This window comes from Pipistrellus hanaki (genome assembly GCF_964339955.1).
Source record: "Pipistrellus hanaki genome assembly, chromosome: 2".
Classification (NCBI taxonomy): Eukaryota; Metazoa; Chordata; class Mammalia; order Chiroptera; family Vespertilionidae; genus Pipistrellus; species Pipistrellus hanaki.
The window spans coordinates 100061149-100081609 of NC_140504.1; the positions used below are offsets into that span (position 1 = coordinate 100061149).

Below are 20461 nucleotides of genomic sequence, written 5' to 3' on the forward strand. Positions count from 1 at the left end.
CTGCAACACATTTGTATGGCTACATATAATATGCAAATAAAATGCTGTCTTTTATTTCTAGTACATGTATCCTGCTAGAAATCTGAATTCTGTAATTAAGGGTGGGAGGAGTGAAATTGGGGCAAATAGCAGTCCTGAGATTGACTTAAATGAAACTTTGGAGAAAAGCAAAACCAAAGCTAAAATGTAATAATATTTTTTAATATATGTACCTAATATAACTATTATAGTTCTAGAATTTACTGAAATACGTATTCATGGATGTTGTCATTATCAAACGTTTTCTTAAAAGTACATTTCACAGTGAATTTGCAGCTATATTGTTTCTGTATCTTAGATAAGTACTTCAGTCACCTAAATATCATCATTAGACACTTAATACTTAAGAAACTCAATTCTTAAGATATTTTTCTTCATCTCTGTATTTTACTTTCCCTCTGTTTGCCCGCTATGGCAAGCCTGAGGGACTTGGCCTCTCATCTGGAGAGAAACCTCCTTTTGATGTGGATGCACCATGCTACTACTCTTTTCTTGTAGTTCAACTAGGAAAGTGCTTTGAATCTTATTTACTTGTCTTTGCTTAGGTTGCTTCCTCCCTGTTGTCTTTGTAATATTTTTGGTTGTCTAAATCCTGTTTAAATTTCTCTCTAAACATAAGAGTATGCTTAGCATGTGTCTTAGTCTGCTTGTATTGCCATAAGCAAATACGATAGACTGAATGGTTTAAACAATAGAAAAAATTATTTTTAAAGAGTCTAGAAGTCTGAGATAAGGTTGCTTGCATGGTCAGTTTCTGATGAGAACTCTCTTTCTGGCTTGGAGATGGCCATTTTCTTGCTGTGTCCTCACATGGAATAGATAGAGGAGGAAAGAGACAGACCAAGGGAGAAAAAAAGCTAGTGGGAGGGCAAGCACAGGTGTATAAATATTCATTTCTTATTATATGGGCAAAATTTCCATCATGAGGGCCCCCTCTTTTAAAAATAATATATTTTATTGATTTTTTACAGAGAGGAAGGGAGAGGGATAGAGTTAGAAACATCTATGAGAAACATCCATCGGCTGCCTCCTGCACACCTCCCACTGGGGATGTGCCTGTAACCAAGGTACAAGCCCTTGACCGGAATTGAACCTGGGACCCTTCAGTCCCCAGGCTGATGCTCTATTCACTGAGCCAAACCAGTTAGGGCATGGGCCCCCCTCTTATATCCTGAACTTAATCCTCATTGGGATTAGAGATTCAACATAGGAATTTTGAGGGAGCACAAAGTTTCAATCTACAGTAGCATGCAAAACATTTTTAGGAATATTGTGAAGAGCAATGTAGCTGAAAAACTGCATTGAGAAACAGCAAGGAGTCCTTGTCTCAGGAGATCCAAGATGGCTGCATAGGTAGATGCCTAACCGCAGCCTCACACAACAATTTCAATAAAATACAACTAAAATACAAAATGGACATTACCCAGAACTACAGGAAAGTTGACTGACTGGAAATTCTACAATAAGAAGGAAAGAGAAGACCAGAAGGAAAATCAGAGGAGCTGTAAAAGCCTAAGGTACTGAGACACGCTGCGTGCGTGGAGAGGACAGAGCCGGAGAGGAGGGGTTGGCTGAGGGCCTGGCTGGCGTTCCCTAGCAGGAAGGAGATAAAAGCTCCGACTGTGCTGAACCTCAGATCCGACAGCACTGAACCCCAGTTCTATGCCAGACCCTGGGGACCCAGGCTCATACAGAGGGAATCTGGGCTGTAAGGCGGAAACCCAAAGGAGCAGTGAGAGGAAGTCCTGGAGAGGCACGCACACTGCATGCAGAGAACGGAGTGTTGACTATGCCGCTGATTGCCCTAGTGGGAAGGAGACAAAAGCTCCAGACTGCTTTGAACCCCACTTCCAACTCCACTTCCAACTGAACTGAACACCAGTTCCGAGCTCATTGCAGGAGAGCCTAGATTGTTTGGTAGCAGGCAAAGCTCCAGGGCACCTTTCTCTCAGAGGTGCTTGCAGTGAGTACCGAAGGACCCTGAGGAACACTGAGACTCTGGAGCCTCAAAGGGCATGGCTGATGGAAACCAAGGCTGTAGGCTCCACCCTGAAACTCTGTCCCATCCAAGCTGAACACAGAGACTTTTAAGGCTACCAACTCAGGGAAGCTGCGAAAATGCCGAGACAAGGAAACAGATCACAACCGAAAGAAATGGAGGACAAAAAGCGACTGGATATAGAGTTCAAAACTACACTTATAAGGTTTTTCAAGAATTTCCTAGAAAAGGCCGATAAAATAAACAAGACCTATGAGGATATGAAAAGGGAACAACTTGAAATAATATGGGATCAACAAGAAATAATAAGGGATCAACAAGAAATAAAGAATACATTGTCTGAAATAAAAAATATTATACAGAGTCCTAAGAACAGAATGGAAGATCGCAAGAATCATGTCAAAGGTTTGGAACATAAAGAGCCAGAGGACACTCCTCAGCAGAAACAAGAAGACAAGAGAATCCAGAAAGTTGAAGATAATGTAAAAAACCTCTTGGACAACTTCAAGTGAACCAACATCAGAATTATGGGGGTCCCAGAAGAAGAAGGAGAGTAAAATACCGAGAACATACTGGAAGAAATAGTGACAGAAAACTTCCCCCACCTGGTGAAAGAATTAGACTTACAAGTCTAGGAAGCGCACGGAACCCCAAACAAAAGGAATCCAAAGAGGACCACACCAACACAAATCATAATTAAAATTCCAAGAGCAAAAGACAAAGAGAGAATTTAAAAGCAGCAAGAGAAAAGCAGGTAGTATAAAGGAGCACCAATACAATTGTCAGCTGATTTCTCAACAGAAACCATGCAGGCCTGAGGGGAATGGCAAGAAATATTCAAGGTGATGAATAGCAAGAACCTACAGCCAAAAATACTCTACCCAGCAAAGCTATCACTGAGAATGGAAGGCCAGATAAAGAGCTTCACTAATTAAAACAAACAAACAAACAAACAAACAAAACAAAAAAAAAAAACTAAAGGAGTTCATCACCACCAAACCAGAATTATATGAATTGCTGAAGGGGGTTCTTTCCGAAGAGAGAGGAAATAAAGATAAAAATTATGAACAACAAATACGTAACTATCAACAAGTGAATCTAAAAACCAACAGAATTAAAAAAAAAATCTGCTGAACAATATTAACTGGTGAATATAATAGAATCAGAGGTATGGAAGGGGAGTGAACTGACGATTCTTGGGGAAAAGGGGAGTGGGGGATGTGGGAAGAGACTGAATATAAACTGTGCACCTATGGATGAGGACAATGGGGGGTGGGGAAAGGGCAGAGGATGGGGTGGGAACCTGGTGGAGGAGAGCAATGGAGGGGGGGAAAATGAGGAACATTTGTAATAATAATATGAACAATAAAGATTTATTTTATTTAAAAAAAGAGAATTATAAGAGTTTCATAAAATATATAATTTTTTATTTCAGAGAGGAAGGGAGAGGAAGAGAGAAATAGAAACATCAATGATAAGAGAGCATCATTGATTGGTTGCTTCCTGCACACTCCACACTGAGGATCAAACCAGTAACCTGGAAATTGAACCATGACCTCCTGGTTCATAGGTTAATGCTCAAACACTGAGCCACATTGGGCTGAGTGAGAATCATAAGGTTTGGAAAGCAGATTAATTGCCAGCCTGTTGGCTATCAAGCAGTTTATGCTGCACTAATAATCCTCAAGCTCAACAGCTTAACACAACAGGGGTTCCTGCTTATTGTAGTAATTTGGTAGAGGTCGGTGGGGCCCTAGCTGCTAAAGCAGCTATCTCCAACCTTGCTGGTTCATGTGCCAGAGAGAATGAGCACACTTAGGGTCCCGAACTGGCAATGACATCTCTAAATGGGAAGTGATTTATTTTATTTCTGCTAACAATTCACTGGTCAGAATTAGTCAGAAGATAGAGATGTGGAAAAGCTTGGAAAACAGCATGGATGCTTTCCCATATATTCTATCCTCTAATTTAATCAATAGTAAAATTATAGTCTTTCTGAAAAATACTGCTGGAATAATTTACATATGGGATTTTAAAATTTTTTTAAAGAACAAACTATATTATCATGATAGTGTTGTTTGTTGTTTCCATTGTAGTTTTTAATATTATCTCTGTTCTTATTTCAGGAAGCTCTTAACATCACATTGGATCACAAATGCAAAATTTTTCAGACTTTAAATGGAGCTGTAGGTATGCTTCCAAAATAATGAATTGCTGTGGATACAAATGGACACCTGTGTTTTCAACTATGCTGTTTATTATATCCATTTTGGGGCTGACCAAGGTTTACTTTGTAGATATTGCAATTATTAAAAAATACTGGACTTGAACTTATTGATGCAGTTCAAATGATTCAGTCCAAATCATTGCCTCAGCGTGATGCAAAAAAAGATAAGCTTCTGACTTTAGGTAACATAGAATTTAGTATCTCACCATCTGGGACTGTATATGTTGTTTTAAATTAATTACACCTACTGTTACACATTTTTCATGATAAGTTTTCTGCACTGAGAATTACTCAGGAATGGTAGAGTATAAGAGTATTTTTCTCCTAGCTGAAAGGTACCTAATAACTGGGCACATTCACTGTAGAGTGTGGTGTGTTTTCCTGAATAGACATATATCTTGATGAGATACATTAATGCATTAAAATTAATCAATATATTAAAAATAAACATACATTAATTCATTAATACATTATACTTAAAATTTAAAAATAATTTGTAATTCAATATGATTCTTCAAGGTAGTACTTGGAGTAACAGGTTTCTCAGAATACGAAGAATTTAGTTTGGAGGGCTCAGGAAGTGAGGGAAGGAATCTGAAAACAAATAAAAATACCTCTCTGCTCCCATATGACTTGTATATTCCTGGAATTACATTAAGCCTGATTTTTTTTCTTTTTCTTTTTGTTGAATTTATTAGGATAACACTGATTAACAAATTATTCTACAACACATCATCTGTACACTGTATTGTGTGTTCAGCCCCTCCCCTGTCTCACTGCCAAGTCAAGTCTCTTTCCATCACCATTTATCCCCTCTTTATCCGCCTCCACTTCCCCCCTGTCCAGTAATTACCACACTGTTCTTCATGTCTGGGAGGTTTTTGTTCTCTCTCTTTTTTCTCTTTTATTTGTTCAATCTCTCCACCATGCCTACACCACAGACAGCTGTCAGCTTGCTCTCTATCTACAAGTTTATCTCTATTTTGCTTATTTAGTTCATTTTGTTCATTAGATTCCACATATGAATGAAATCATATGGTATTTGCCTTTTTCTGACTGGCTTATTTCACTTTGCATGATACTCTCCAAGTCCCTCCGTGCTGTCTCAAAGGGTAAGAGATCCTTCTTTTCTACAGCTGCATAGTATTCCATGGTATAAATGTACCAGAGGTTGTTTTATCCACTCATCCTACTGATGGACTCTTGGGAAGCTTCCAAATCTTGACTCTTGTACCCTACAATGAACATAGGGGTACATATATTATTTTAAATTAGTGTTTTGGGTTTCTTTGAATTTATTTCCAGATGTGGAATTGCTGGGTCATAAAGCAGTTGCATTTTTAATTTTTTTGAGCTAACTCTATAATGCTTTCCACAATAAACCTGATTTTCAAGAACTGGAAATACTATCAGTCATGGCCAAGTGTAGAAACCTTGCTTATTGTGCTTGGCAGTATTCTATTTGCCTTACATATATTGTTATTATCTTCATAATAACCTTGAAAAGCAGACAAGGATCCCATTTTACGGATGAATAAATTGTGACATTAATTTAACTCTTCTAAGATCACATCACTATCAGGAGGTAGAGGCAGGATTGCAAAGTTGCTTTTCTTCCACCAGACACTTCATGGCTCAGTCTGCTTATGCCAGGTTAAAGTATGTGAGGTGTTCAGAATCTCATTCTGTGTCATTTGGGTATCTGTTGATTTGGAGTAGGCCAAATTACTAAAAGTGTAATAGCACATGATAGCACGAATGCATGAGCAAATTTATAACAATAAGAAAAAAATATATGTGTATATATATACACACTAGAGGCCTGGTGCACAGAATTTGTGCACTAGAGGGGGCGTCCCTCAGCCAGCCTACACCCTCTCACAGTGTGGGACCTCTCAGGGGATGTTTGCTTGCCAACAGTTGGAAATCCCTCTCACAGTCCTGGACCCCTTGCTCCTTATCGCTGCTTGCCTGCTCACTCTCCTTACCACTCAGCTCGCTGCTCCTTCACACTGCCACAGAGGCAGTAGAGGCTCATGCCACCACCACTGCACTCACCAGTTGTGAGCTCTATCTTTCTGTGTAGTTGTCTGTGGGCCAACTGCTCTCTTCCTTCTCACTTAGGCGAGCAGCATGTGAGGGCAGAGCGTGCTGTCCTGGAATGCAGAGGGCTGCCAGGAGCTGAAGGGAGTAGCTGGGCCCACAGGGTGAGAGGTGGATACAGAGGACACTATCTCACCCAATTGTGGGGTGGGCTGGCCGGCCTTCATTTGCCTGACCCCACCCAGGGAGGGACCGAGCAGGGTGTCTGCCTTTCTCCATCCTTCCATCTGTGACACCTGTCACCCTTGCCAGACCTCCCCCAAAGTGAGTTCAGCTCAATCCCTGAATGTAAAAGGGCTCGGGGAGAGGGAAGGGTGGGCCTCCACTCCAGTGCCCCCTGATTCCTAGTGACAGGACCTGGTCTCAGGACAGTTCGCACAGCTGCAGAACATAGATCTGTTCCAAGAAAAGTTGGGAATGCACACTTTCCTATGAGCCCCTATTTCAAAAGGTGGCAATTTATTCACACTGGCAAAGACACCTTCAAGAGTAACATAAGTGGGTAAAGTCAGGGTCAAACCAGACCATTTCTTCATCCAATCTCTCTGAGGCACATGGACAGAACCAAGTCTCAGCTCTTCACAGGACACTTCTGCGTTTTTTAAGCCTAAAGGACAGTAGTCTGTCTCCATTCTTATTCTTTGAGATTTTTTTCATCGTCGGATAAAATAATATGTACATTGGGACAATCTTCTTGAGATACAATATTCCAGTTGCACCCATGTGATGACAACAGCGCCCCTCAGAGGGAGGGAGCCAACAGATGGGGAGCAGGGAATTCTGAAAACCAAAGCAAAGGTTCAGAACTCGGAAGAAGTCCTTGGTGTTCTGCTGAGAAACTTGGACTCCTTCCTCTGCAGTCACACACCAGGCAGTCACACAGAAATATCAATAGCTTGGCTTTGGCCAACTTATGGAATTCTCCCTTCTCTCTGTTCTCCTGAGCCGGATTTCGGACGTTGACTGTGGCATTCTCTTGGTCATCGTTTTTTGTTTGTTTTGTTTTTCCCCAAAAACGTTACTAACTTTATATGGATATAACATACAAAGATGCAGCCTCCTTTGTAGGAACATGGAAGGAAGAGGTGGAGAGCTACAGCAAGCACCAGCTGTGGGGAGGGCCAAGGGGGAGAGGAGGTTGGCACTGGGGCTGAGGCTCTACAGCCATTGCTGGGGAAGTAGGAAACCCCTCTGAGTGCCACGTTCTGAGGCTGAATTGATTGGTCAAGCTGAGGCAGAGGTGAGTGGCATATCAGCCATCTTTGGAGCTGTTTACCCTTTACCACCCCAGCTCTGTTGTAAAACCCCAGAGCCCTGGATTCCAAAGGCCCCAATCAGAGAAGAGGGTGAGAGGAAGTGAGTAGGACAAGTTGAAAGCCGATATGCCTGTGTGCTGAGGGATGGTGGAGACAGAGGTGAGAGCTAGCAGAGGAAGGGCTCTCATACATACCCTTCTGTGGGGGCTACAGGTGAAGGAGGCCAGGGGAGTAAGGTAGGGATGGGGCACCATGGCCCCAGCCTCTTAGGCATCCCTGTCTGTCCTCTGTAGTGTACATGGAGGAAAGGGGCTGCCTCTGAGGAGGGCTAGGCCAGACCAGGTGACCATCTTGAGTTCTGGCTGAGGTGATGGTCCTCACCCGGAGATGCCTTCTAACTGGTGATGGACCCAGGCCTCACCCTGCTGCTGCGGGCACCCAGGACCCAGGCCTGTCACCACACTGCGGGAGCCCAGGACACAGGCCTGACTGATTGCTGCCGCTATGCAATGGACCCAGGCCTGCTGTGGGCTCCTGGGCACAGAAAGATCCCCTGCTGCCAGAGCAGCCTCCTGCTGGTCTGTTAATATGCAAATTGGTCATTACTGTGCAGCTGTTAGGACTAATTTGCATATTACCTCTTTATTATATAGATATGTATATATGAATATATATGCATGTTTTAAATTACTAAAACCTATTTTTCTCTTTAACTCAGATGAAGTTGTTCTGAAATTTGAAAATGGCAAAGCCAGGGCTAAGAATGTATTTTATGAAACATTACCAGTGGCAATTAATGGAAATGGACCCACCAAGGTGAGTCACAGTGACTTTTCCCTATTTTTCTTATTTTTTGGAGATAGACTATGGAGCAATATGTAGAACATCTTTAAGAGGCTTTATTGTGGTGCCAACAATTAAATGGCTTTATCTTTTACACATTACATTATCTGACTTCATCTAGATTACATAATGACTTTTTCTCAGCAATGATAACTTTTTATGCTATCTAAAACACAGAGTGAGCCATACTTCCTTCATATAAGGCAGTGGTCAGCAAACCGAGACTCAGGAGCCAAATGTGGCTCTTTGGCCCCTTGAGTGTGGCTATTACACAAAATACCATGGCCTGGGCAAGTCTATTTTAAAGAAGTAGCATTAGAAGAAGTTTAAGTTTAAAAATTTTGGCTCTGAAAAGAAATTTTAATTGTTGTATTGTTGATATTTGCCTCTACTGACTAATGAGTTTGCTGACCACTGATATAGGGCATCCTCTCCTAATAGGAATTATTGAGGTCGCTAAGGGATCATTTGTTTCACCTGAGTCACCATTTTTTAAAGTAATAACTCTACTAAGATATAGGTATAATTTTATGCCCAAAATGCTTCCTTTTGCACTTATTTCCAACCTGGGTTATAGTTGATAAACACACATTGACTAATGAAATTTTGCGTTTTTCAACTGTATATAATTGATCTTGCTAAAAATGTAATTGACTGCAAATTTATAGGTAAGTTGGTAAAGTTCATATTGCTGTTATCCAGTTAAAATTGAACATGATTTGTGTGTGTGTGTGCGCGCACACACACGCACGCACGCGAAACCATGTTCTGAGATGCTGAATTGGCTGTTTTACTCATAAGTATATGGAAAAGAGATTATAAGTAGATTTGCTTTGTGGGAAGGCCAACATGGGGAGTTGTGTTTCAGAGAAGTTAGTAGTCAAAATTCCAGTAAAAGCTATATGCATAGGAAGAAATTCAAGGGAAACCCCACTTTGGCAGTATTTCCAACATCAAAATGGAAGTAGACTCCCCTTCTCCCCTATTTAATCTTTCTACCTTGCTTTATGTCCCATTCCAGCTCTATAAAGCTGGCTTTCCCATTTGCTTTATGTCCCATTCCAGCTCTATAAAGCTGGCTTTCCCATGTGATCTCCTTTCTCTATTTTGTGTCAATTTCCCCAGGTGCATTATCCTTCTTATCAGCATTTTAAAGACTCTCAAATATTTTCCATTCTCTAAACAAAACAAAACTGAGCCAACACAAACTATACTATCCCCCTCAATTCACACTGCCTGTCAGCCTTTGTATCTTTTCTACTCCACATCACAACCAGGGTGCTTCCTTTTTTTTTTTTTTTTTTTTTTGATAAAGAAGTTTGTTTTATTTCATACATTTTAATACAATATTCAGTCAATTAATTATTGTATGGGAAGTGGTTTCCTGATACATAAATGTGGAAGAAAAAAATGAATACTAATTTCATTACATCAAATTTTAGAAAACTCATGATTTAAACTATAATTTGCGAAACATTTTATTTAAAGTGTGTTTTTGGCCCTAGCTGGCTTGACTCAGTGGATAGAGCATCAGCCTGGTGATTAAACGGTCCTGGGTCTGATCTTGATCAAGGGCACATACCTTCATTGCAGGCTTGATCCTGGGCTCTGGCCTGGCATGTGGGGGAGGCAACCAATGTCTTTCTCACATTGATTTTTTCTTTCTGTGTCTCTTCCCCTTCCTTCCACTCTCTCTAAAAATCAATGAAATTCCCTGGCTGGTTTGGCTCAGTGGATAGAGCGTCAGTCTGTGAACTTAAGGGTCCCAGGTTTAATTCCAGTCAAGGGCACATGGTTGCATGCTGGATCCCTGGTGGGGATACGTGCAGAAGGCAGCCAATCGATGATTCTCTCCCATCATTGATGTTTCCACATCTCCCTCCCTTTCCCTACTCTCTGAAATGAATAAAAATATATATTTTAAAAAACCAATGGAAAAATATCTTCAGGTGAGGATTAACAACAACAAAGAAATATTAAAGTATGTTTTTGTAAGAGGTACCCATTCAATTAGAAGTTTCTTTTACTGCCGCAGGTCAAATGCTCCCCAGGTTGACTTCTACTCTGTCTGCTTAAGATATCATCAGAAGAAAAAGGCAACTGATCAATCTCTCTTTCTCTCTCTCCTCCCTTCCTCTTTCTCTAAAATCAATAAGCATGTCCTAAGGTAAGGATTAAAAAAACATAGTATGAAATAGGATATTGAGAGACATCGAGAAGAAGAATCATACCTCTCTACTGCAGTTAGCGGCATCTGGTATGAGGATGATACACTTTCTGTGATTAAGGTCCATCATTCCAGTCAATATCTTGTATTATTAGATTGTGAATGATGAATTTGCTTCACTGGTATTAGCCCTTTTATAGACAGTACAGAAAATGGAATTCTGAATAGCAATCGCCAGTTGGTTTTAAGAAGTGGAAACAACTCACGGCCACCATGCACCTTACCACCCACCAGGAAATGAGCCTCCAGGTTGTGTGGATTGTTAAGTCCTTTTTGAATAGAAAACACAATCAGTCCTCATTTATAATTCACCCAAAGATAGTTTTTTTTTTATCTCATTTGGTTCTACATGACATACTCTTTCTCTTTGTTTCCATGATTCTCTGCTGATCTGTCTACTAATTTTCTAGTTTTTCCTCTTCAATCTCTCTTCTTTAATCTATATTTTTTTAAATATTTTATTTTGTATGTGGAGGGGGATAGGTTTGGGGGAATGGTTCTCTGCCTATCCTGTTTTAGTAGAGTTCCATGGTATCTATCCAAGATATCTTCCTTTTCTCTTCTGCATACATTTTTGGGTCATTTGCTTCACTCCTACATCAACAAATTTCTCAAGGATGATGATTTTCAGATTCTGCCACTAACTCCTGGTACTTGGTCTGAATACCCAATTGGTAGATTTATTTGTGTGTCAGATGAGACCTGGAGCTCAGCACCTTAAGCTCTGCCTCCTCTTCCATCCAATTGGTTAACCAGAACCTGGGTTTTATTTTAGCGGTAGTTGCTTCCCTCTCTGAATCCAGGTGCTATTCTTTCTAACTGCTATGTATGGTGGTTGATCTAATTTTCTCAGAGCCATTGGCAACTTACTTAGTTTAAGCCACCTGGAACCTCCTACCAATAACAATCATCCATCAGTAGTAGCATAGAACACAAGTTTTTGGCTGAAGTAGAAGCCATTCACTTCACTCACCTGTGCAGCGCCCTCCATGGATTTTGATAAAGTTCTCAATTCTCAACTTGTCTCATAAGGCTCTTTTTAAACTTTGTTCCTGTTTAGTGATCACCCACCTACTGTCCCATACCCAACTCCTGGCACAATAAATATTCACACACCTATTTTTTCATAATCAATAATTCTCTTTCTCAGTTCCTGCCATACTGAATATTTGAACTTCACAAATGTTTCATGTTTCTTCTTTCTGTAAGTCTTTTGTACATGCATTTCACTCATTCTGGAATCCTCTGCTCCCAGTTCCACTCCTGTACTCAATTACTTGTTTATCTTTTAGTATCAGTTTAGTTTTCACTCCTATGTATGCTTTTATAATATCTGGAACTTTGTCTGTCAAGTACATACAACACACTGGACAGTAGTAGAACTTACCTGATTTTTAGTCTCACTTACTGGGGCTTTAGCCTAGGAATTACAAACTCATATCTATTTCATTCATGTTTTGTTTTCCTGTGGTTCAGCACTTGTGTACCCTATATTAGCCTTTCAATAAATGGAATTTGAATGACACAGTCTAAACAATGTATTGATCTAGCATAGGTTTTTATTTCTGGAAAGACAAAATACTTGTAAAATTGCTTGGCTCAGCAGTTGAGTTCCACCTATGGACCAGGAGTTCATGCTTCAATTCCCATTTATGCCCTGGTTCCTGGCTCAAAACCCATGTGGGCGAGGGGGAGATGGTGTGCAGGAGGCAGCTGATCAATGATTTTCTATCATCATTGATGTGTGTTTTTTCTTTATTGAGTAAGGTATTACATATGTGTCCTTATCACCCCATTGCCCCCCCCCCAATCATGCTCTCACCCACCTAGTGTCTCTGTCCATTAGTTAGGCTCATATATATGCATACAAGTCCTTTGGTTGATCCCTCCCCCTTACTCCTACACTCCCCACCCCCAGCCTTCCCTCTGAGGTTTGACGACCTCATTGATGGTTCTCTGTCTCTGGAACTGTTTTTGTTCTTTAGTTTATGTTGTTCATTATATTCCATAAATGAGTGAGTTCATGTGATATTTACCTTTCTCTGACTGGCTTATTTCACTTATCATAATGCTCTCCTGTTCCATTCACGCTGCTGCAAATGGTTAGAATTCTTAATTTTTTTACTGCAGCATAGTATTCCATTGTGTAGATGTACCACAGTTTTTAAATCCAATCATCTGCTGATGGGCACTTAGGCTGTTTCCAAATCTTAGCTATGGTAAATTATATTTCTATGAACATAGGGGTGCATATATCCTTTCTGATTGATGGTTCTTGTTTCTTGGGATATATTACTAGAAGTGTGGTCACTGTAACCCAGTTCCATTTTTAGTTTTTTGAGGAAATGCCATACTGTTCTCCACAGTCGCTACACCAGTCTGCATTCCTACCTACTAGCAGTGTATGAAGGTTCCTTTTCCACATCCTCACCAGAACTTGTCGTTTGTTGATGATAGCCATTCTGACAGGTGTGAGATGGTAATGCATTGTCGTTTTGATTTGTATTTCTCAGATAATTAGTGACTTTAAGCATGTTTTCATATGTCTCTTGGCCGTTCTTATGTCCTCTTTCAAAAAGTGTCTATTAGGTCCACTGCTCATATTTTGATTGGGTTATTTTCCTTTTGTTAAGTTGTATGTGTTCCCTGTAAATGTTGTAGATTAAACCCTTATAGGTGATACCATTGGCAAATATGTTCTCCCATGCAGTAGGCTTTCTTGTTGTTTTGTTGATGATTTCTTTTGCTTTTTATTTTGATATAGTCCTATTTGTTTATTTTATCTTTAATTTCCATTCCCCTAGGGGCTCTATTGGTGAAGATATTGCTTCAGCATATGTCTGAGATTTTGCTGTGTCTGGATTCCTCTAGTATTTTAATGGTTTCCCATCTTATGTTTAAGTCCTTTATCCATTTTGAGTTTATTTTTATGTATGGTGTAAGTTGGTGTTCTAGTTTAATTTTTCTGCATATATCTGTCTAATTTTCCCAATACCACTTATTGAAGAGACTGTCTTGACTCGATTGTAGTTTCTTTCCTCCTTTGTCAAATATTAATTGAGTATAGTAGTTTGGGTCAATTTCTGGGTTCTCTATTCTATTCCATTGATCTATATGTCTGTTCTTGTGCCAGTACCAGGCAGTTTTGAGAACAGTGGCTTTGTAATACAGTTTGAAATCTGGTATTGAGATACCACCGACTTGGTTCTTCTTTCTCAGGATTACTGTGGCTATTCAGGGTCTTTTTTATTATTATTGCAGATGAATTTTTGGCAAATTCATTCTAGATCTGTGAAATATGCCATTGGTATTTTAATGGGGAGTGCATTGAATCTATAGATTGCTTTGGGTAGTGTGGACATTTTAGTGATGTTGATTCTATCGATCTATAAACACAGTATGTTCTTCTATCTATTTATGTCTTCCTCTATATCTTTTTTCAATGTCTTGTAGTTTTCTGAGTACAGGTCTTTTATTTTCTTAGTTAAGTTTATTCCTTGGTATCTTAATTTTTTTTAATGTAAGGGTAAATGGAATTTTTTTTAGTCTCTCTTTCTGTAAGTTTACTATTGGTGTATAGAGATGCTATGGATTTCTTGCTGTTAATTTTGTGTCTTGCTACATTGTTGAATTCATTAAGTCTAATTTTTTTATTTAGCCTTTAGGGTTTCTATATACAATATCATGTCATCTGTGAATAAGGACAGTTTTACTTCTTCTTTTCCAACGTGGATGCCTTTTATTTATTCTTCTTCTCTGATTGCAATGGCTAGTACTTCCAGTACTTTGTCGAACAGGAGTGGTGAGAATATGCATCCCTATCTTGTTCCTATTCTTAGGGGAAATGTATTTAGCTGTAGGTTTGTCATATGAGGCTTTTATTATGTTGAACTTTGATCCCTCTATTCCCCCTTTGCTGAGAGTTTTTGTCAAGAAAGAGTGTTCTGCCGAAAGAGGTTTGGCTCAGTCGATAGAGCGTCGGCCTGCAGACTGAAAGGTCAAGGGCATGTACCTTGGTTGCTGGCACATCCCCAGTACGGGGTGTGCAGGAGGCAGCTGGTTGATGTTTCTCTCTCATCAATGTTTCTAACTCTCTATCCCTCTCCCTTCCTCTCTGTGAAAAATCAATAAAATATATCTTTTTTTAAAAAGAGTGTTGTGCTGAAACCAGTTTGGCTCAGTGGATAGAGTGGTGGTCTGCAGATTGAAGGGTCCCGGGTTCGATTCAGGTTAAGGGCATGTATGTTGGTTGTGAGCACATCCCCTTGACGTGAATCGAACCTGGGACCCTTCAATCTGCAGGCCAACACTCTATCCACTGAGCCAAACCCTTGTCAGCTGTCTCCCCATTTTTGCTCCCTGAAAGATCTGTGTTGAGTCTTGTAGGGGATGATTCTTGGGTGGCAGTGGCTCCTTAGGCAGCGACTGCTCCTCAAGTGGTCATGGCAGTGGCTGTTCCTCAGTTAGCGGCAGCTCTTCTGGTGGGTGCTGTTCACAGCAGTTTTGGCTCCTCTGGCTGGTGGGGGCAGGCTTGTCCCACAGCTGTTGCTCCTCAGATGGGGGCAGGCTGCTCATGAGGCTGCTTCTCCTCTAATGGGGTGGGGTACTCCTCAGATGGGGGCATGCTGCTTGCACAGCTGCTGATCCTTGGATAGGGGTGGGCTGCTCAGGAGACTGCCTGCTCCTCGGATGGGGTGGGTTGCTCCTCAAATCAGAGTGAGCTACTTGCATTGCTGCTGCTCCTTGGATGGATGCAGGCTGTGTGCAACTGCTGCTCCTCAGACAGGGGCTGGCAATGCTGGGCTGCCACTCCTCGATCATGGACAGGCTGCTCATGTGGCTGCTGGTTCTTGGGCGAGAGCGAGGGTTTGGGGGGCTGCTCTCGGGGCTGCTGCTCCTTGGATGCGCACAAGCTGCTCACGTGGCTGTTGCTCGTGTTTTGCAGTGCCCTGGGCATTCTCCAGGCATCCTCTCCCCTTCCTGGCTGCAGATTGTCTCACTAGCTGTGTCTACTTTGCCAATTCGGGGTGGATGTTGTTCGATTTAATGTTGCTCATTTTGTCTGCTCTAGGATAAGGCTCAGGACATGTCCATCTATTCCACCAACATTTTGTCTCCCTGGACAGACTTTTTAGGTGCCTGCCTCATTATTGATGTTTTTATCTCTCTCTCCCTCTTCCTGCCTCTCTGAAATCAATAAAAATATATATATTTTAATTGCTGTGGATCACCATACCTGTCTCTAGGCAAATTTTAAAAATGGAGAAATTTTGTCTAGAAAGCCCTTTACACTGTGTGTGTACATGTGCATGCATGTGTGTGTGTGTGTGTGTGTGTGTGTGTGTGTGTGTGTGTATGTTCACAATTTCTCTGTCTGATAACTTGGTGCCATTAGCAAGGTTTTTATAGACTTCTGTAACTAAATATTGTGCTATTCCTTTTTGTATACTATTTTAACAAAATTTAAATTTGATTACATTAAATAAAATTTAAATGTTTTAGAAGAGGGAGCATGGTCCTGTGAATTTAGCTATTGTGAGTTCAGTGATTTTAATGTGATCAGCAGTTTCTTAAAATTCCCAGGCTAACCTGATTGAAGTTTTACAAAGTGACTAAAGGATTTCTCACAAGGAAAGTTTCACTAATTCTTAATCATTTAGAAAGAACTATGTGTACTAAGAAATTTTAAGTCTCCTGGGAAACATTTTCAGTTTGGGCTATCATTATTTCTGGAATTTTGATTTTTTGTATGTGATAACTGTAACTATTTTTATTGAGTGTATTACAGAGGCCCCCTTTATTTCTCCCCATTGCCCCCTCCTCCCAGTTTTTGCCCAGCCACAGGCCTTCACCACCCTATTGTCTGTATCTATAGTTAATACATATATGCATGTAAGAACTTCTGCCAATCTCTTCCCACTACCCCCTTCCTTCTGAGATGCACCAGTCTGTTCCATGTTTCCATACCTCTGATTCTATTTTATTTTGTTCATTAGATTTCTTGTTCATTTATTTTAATTTATAGATTCAAATATTGATAAATATGTGTTTATAGCCATTTGAATATTTATATTTTGTATCTTTTTTTCTTCTTTCTCTTCTTAAAGAATTCCCTTCACCATTTTCTGTAATATTGATTTAGTGGTGATGAACTCCTTGTCTGTGAAGCTCTTTATCTGACCTTCAATTCTAAATGATAGCTTTGCTGGGTAGAGTAATCTTAGTTTTAGGTCCTTGCTATTCATCCCTTTGAATATTTCTTGTTACTCCCTTCTGTCTTGCAAAGTTTCTGTTGAGAAATCAGATGACAGTCCTATGAGCACTCCCTTGTAAGTAACTAACTGCTTTCCTCTTGCTGCTTTTAAAATTCTCTCTTTGTCTTTAACACTTAGCATTTAATTTTCATGTGTCTTGTTGTGGACTCTTTGGGTTTCTCTTGTTTGGGACTCTCTTGTAAGTTTATTTCTTTCACCAGGTAGGGGAGGTTTTCTGTCATTATCTCTTCAAATAGGTATTCCATATCTTGCTCTCTCTTTCCTTTTTTTGGTATTGCCATAATGCAAATGTTGGTACACTTGAAGTTGTCCCAGAGACTCCTTATACTTTCTTCATATTTTTTAATTCATTTCTCTTTTTGTTCATCTGATTGGGTGTTTTTTGCCTCCTAATATTCCAAATAATTTATTTGATTCCCAGAATCCTCTACTCTATTGTTGAGTCCCTGTAAGTTATTCTTTATTTCAGTTAGTATATGCTTAATTTCTAACTGGTCCTTTTTCATGTCTTTGACATTTTCACTAAGATCCTTGAAAGTCTCATGAAGATCCTTGAGTAACCTTATAACCATGATTTTGAATTCTATATCCAGTAGTTTACTTTCTTCCATTTCTTTCATTTATGATATGCTTCTTTGTCTCCCCATTTTGGCTGCTTCCTTGTGTTTGTTTCTATGTATTGGGTAGAGCTTCTATGTCTCCTGGAATTGGTAGTGTGGCCTGTGTGGTAGGTGTCATATAGGGTCCCAGCCATCTGAGCTGGGCACTCAAGGTGTGCTGCTGTGTGGGCTGTGTGCACTATCTTGTAGTTGAACTTCGATTGTTATTGGTGTCATTGGCAGGAATTGGCCTTCCGGCCAATTGGCTGTGAGGACCAGCTGTGTCTGCAATGGAAGAGTATCTCTGCAGGAGACATTCCTATGGAGCAAGACTTACTTCAGTGGGGTTTTGGTGCTCAGTGAGTCTGTCTCTTGAGTGTGTCGCTTGTGGATATTTAGGATTATAATTTGGTATGGTCTGATGATTTATTTACTGTATTCACTGGCTCTATAGACTCCCAGGAAGTGCAAAGTCATCCACTGCCTGGGAACACCAGGCAGGAGCTACAGAGAGGTCTGCAGATGGCTATTCCTTGTACTGGCCATATGAAGTGTCCTGGTAAGACCAAGCTGTGAAGCATGGCAGGCTGGGGTTAATGCAAGGTCTTCTGTCTTCTATTAATAGGTTTGGGGTATGCTGATGCCAGCTGCTGCCTATTTAAGAGATTTTAGCAAAGTCTAAAGCCAAAGCCAGGATAGACTCTTGGTGTGGAAAAGCTGCTGCAAACAGTTTGGGTCGGGCTGCAAATTAGATGGGCAGAGTTTCAGGGAATCATCATGGCAAAGCAGACACAAGTCAGGCTAATGGGAACTCTGAGATGGCTGCCAGTCAGCTTTGTGATGAGGAGGTTCCAGCACAGGAACCCTGTTAACACCCCTATATGAGAGAAAACTGCCCTGGAATTCCTGCTGCAATGCCAGATAATCCAGTTCTTTCCCATATGTCCCTATGTTCCTCAAATCCACCTGGCACTGGAGCTTAGAGGGATCAAGTCCAAGTAAGTTTGTGTGTTGGCCCTTTAAGAAGAACACCTGGGTTTCCAGCAGTCTCCATGTCACTCAGCCCCAATTCTGCTTTTTTTTTTTTTTTTTTTTTACATCCCAGAAATATGGGAACTTTTCTTCGAGCTCTGGAACCCTAGCCTGGGGTCTGGTGTGGGGTTACACCCCCTTGCTCTTCTCATGGGGCCTCTGCAGCCAAGAAATCCTTCCCAATTTAAAAAAGTCACACCTGTGTCTCAGACCAGGCTCTTCTGTGCCTCCGCCCTCCTACCAGTTCAATGTGCTTTCTTCTTTACTTCTCTAGTTGTAGGACTTGAATTCAGTCAGCTTTCAGGCAATTCTGAATGATAATTGTTCTTATTTTAGTTGTAATTTTGATTTGGTTTTGGGAGGTGGTGATACTGGCATTTAACGACACTGCCATCTTGGTCCTTCTCTTTCTGACATTTTAATTAGTATGATGATCCCATTTTATTTTCTCTGACATAATCTAAGCTAGTCTATTTTTCTATGATTTTATTTGACATAAAAAAATGAAGTTTTCTTTTATTATTTGGTATAGTTTAAAATTTTGAAAACTATATAAAATCTATATTAAAAAGCATTCAATTAATGCTAATATATCACACTTTTCCCTGTGTATAGGCTAACAGTGAAAGAAAGTAGATTACTCTTTAAGCACAACAACCATAAAAAGTGAAACATTTTTATATGAGTTATATAAGTTATTATAATTTTAGTTACTATTTTATTGATTGAGGGTTGAATATAATGTTCATGGGTTTTGTGCCATAGGATTGAACTCAATAAAACCTAGGTCATTTTGTTCAGTGGATGTCTGAAACAGTGAATAGTACCAAACTCTATATATACTGTGTTTTTTCCTACATATACACTCTTTTTCACTTAAAGAAGCACTTCCAGCTTCTCATTGTTGCATACAAATTACCAGCATCACTCCCCTTGCATTTGAGGGTCATTGTTAAGTGACAAACAGGTGCAGAGCATATACAGGTTTCATACCTGGAAAAGGATTGATTCATGTCCTAGACAGGAGCAAGCCAGATGGCATGAGATTTCATTATGCTACTCAGAACAATGTGTCATTTAAAACTTATGAGTTGTTTATTTCTGAAATGATTCTTTTAATATTTCAGATCAAGTTTGACCAGAGTAACTGAAATCCCAGAAAGTTAAACTGTGGGTAGAGGATGACTACTGTATACATATAAAATGTAAATGATAAATTGTTTGTAGTGGGTTTATAGACCAAAGTATATAAAAATGTGTACATTTCTTTTTCATTGTTGTTGTTAATCCTCACCTGAGGATATTTTTCCATTGATTTTTAGAGAGAGTAGAAAGGAGGGGGAGAAAAAGAGATCAACATCAATGTGAGAGAGACACTTCAATTGGTTACTTTCTGCACATGCCCCTACTGTGGCCAGAGATCCAGCCTGAAACTGAGGTACATGCCCTTGACCAGAATTGAATCTGGGACTATTCAGTCCAAGGGCTGACATTCTATCCACTAGGCCAGTGGTCGGCAAGCCACAGCTTGCGAGCCACATGTGGCTCTTTGGCCCCTTGAGTGTGGCTCTTCCACAAAATACCTCGTACCCTAATTAAATTGATAACAATGTACCTACCTATATAGTTTAAGTTTAAAAAATTTTGCTCTCAAAAGAAATTTCAATCATTGTACTGTTGATATTTGACTTTGTTGACTAATGAGTTTACCGACCACTGCACTAGGCCAAACCAGCTAGGGCAGTTAATTTATTACTTAGTTACTTTCTCTAAATCTCATGCTATTATTAGGAAGAACAATTTTAAAATAATTTTTAGCTCAGCTGCTATGGCTCAGTGGTTGGCCATTGACCTATTGATT

At 40.1% G+C, this 20461-nt stretch overlaps 1 protein-coding gene across 1 annotated transcript in view; it reads left to right on the forward strand.

Moving 5' to 3' along the window:
- Positions 1-20461, forward strand: part of PLOD2 (procollagen-lysine,2-oxoglutarate 5-dioxygenase 2) — a 213038-nt gene that overhangs the window by 118467 nt on the left and 74110 nt on the right. The window contains exons 6-7 of the mRNA XM_084875943.1: positions 4165-4228; positions 8343-8440. Coding sequence (XP_084732069.1) covers positions 4165-4228; positions 8343-8440 — 162 coding nt within the window. The remainder of the gene's footprint in view (positions 1-4164; positions 4229-8342; positions 8441-20461) is intronic.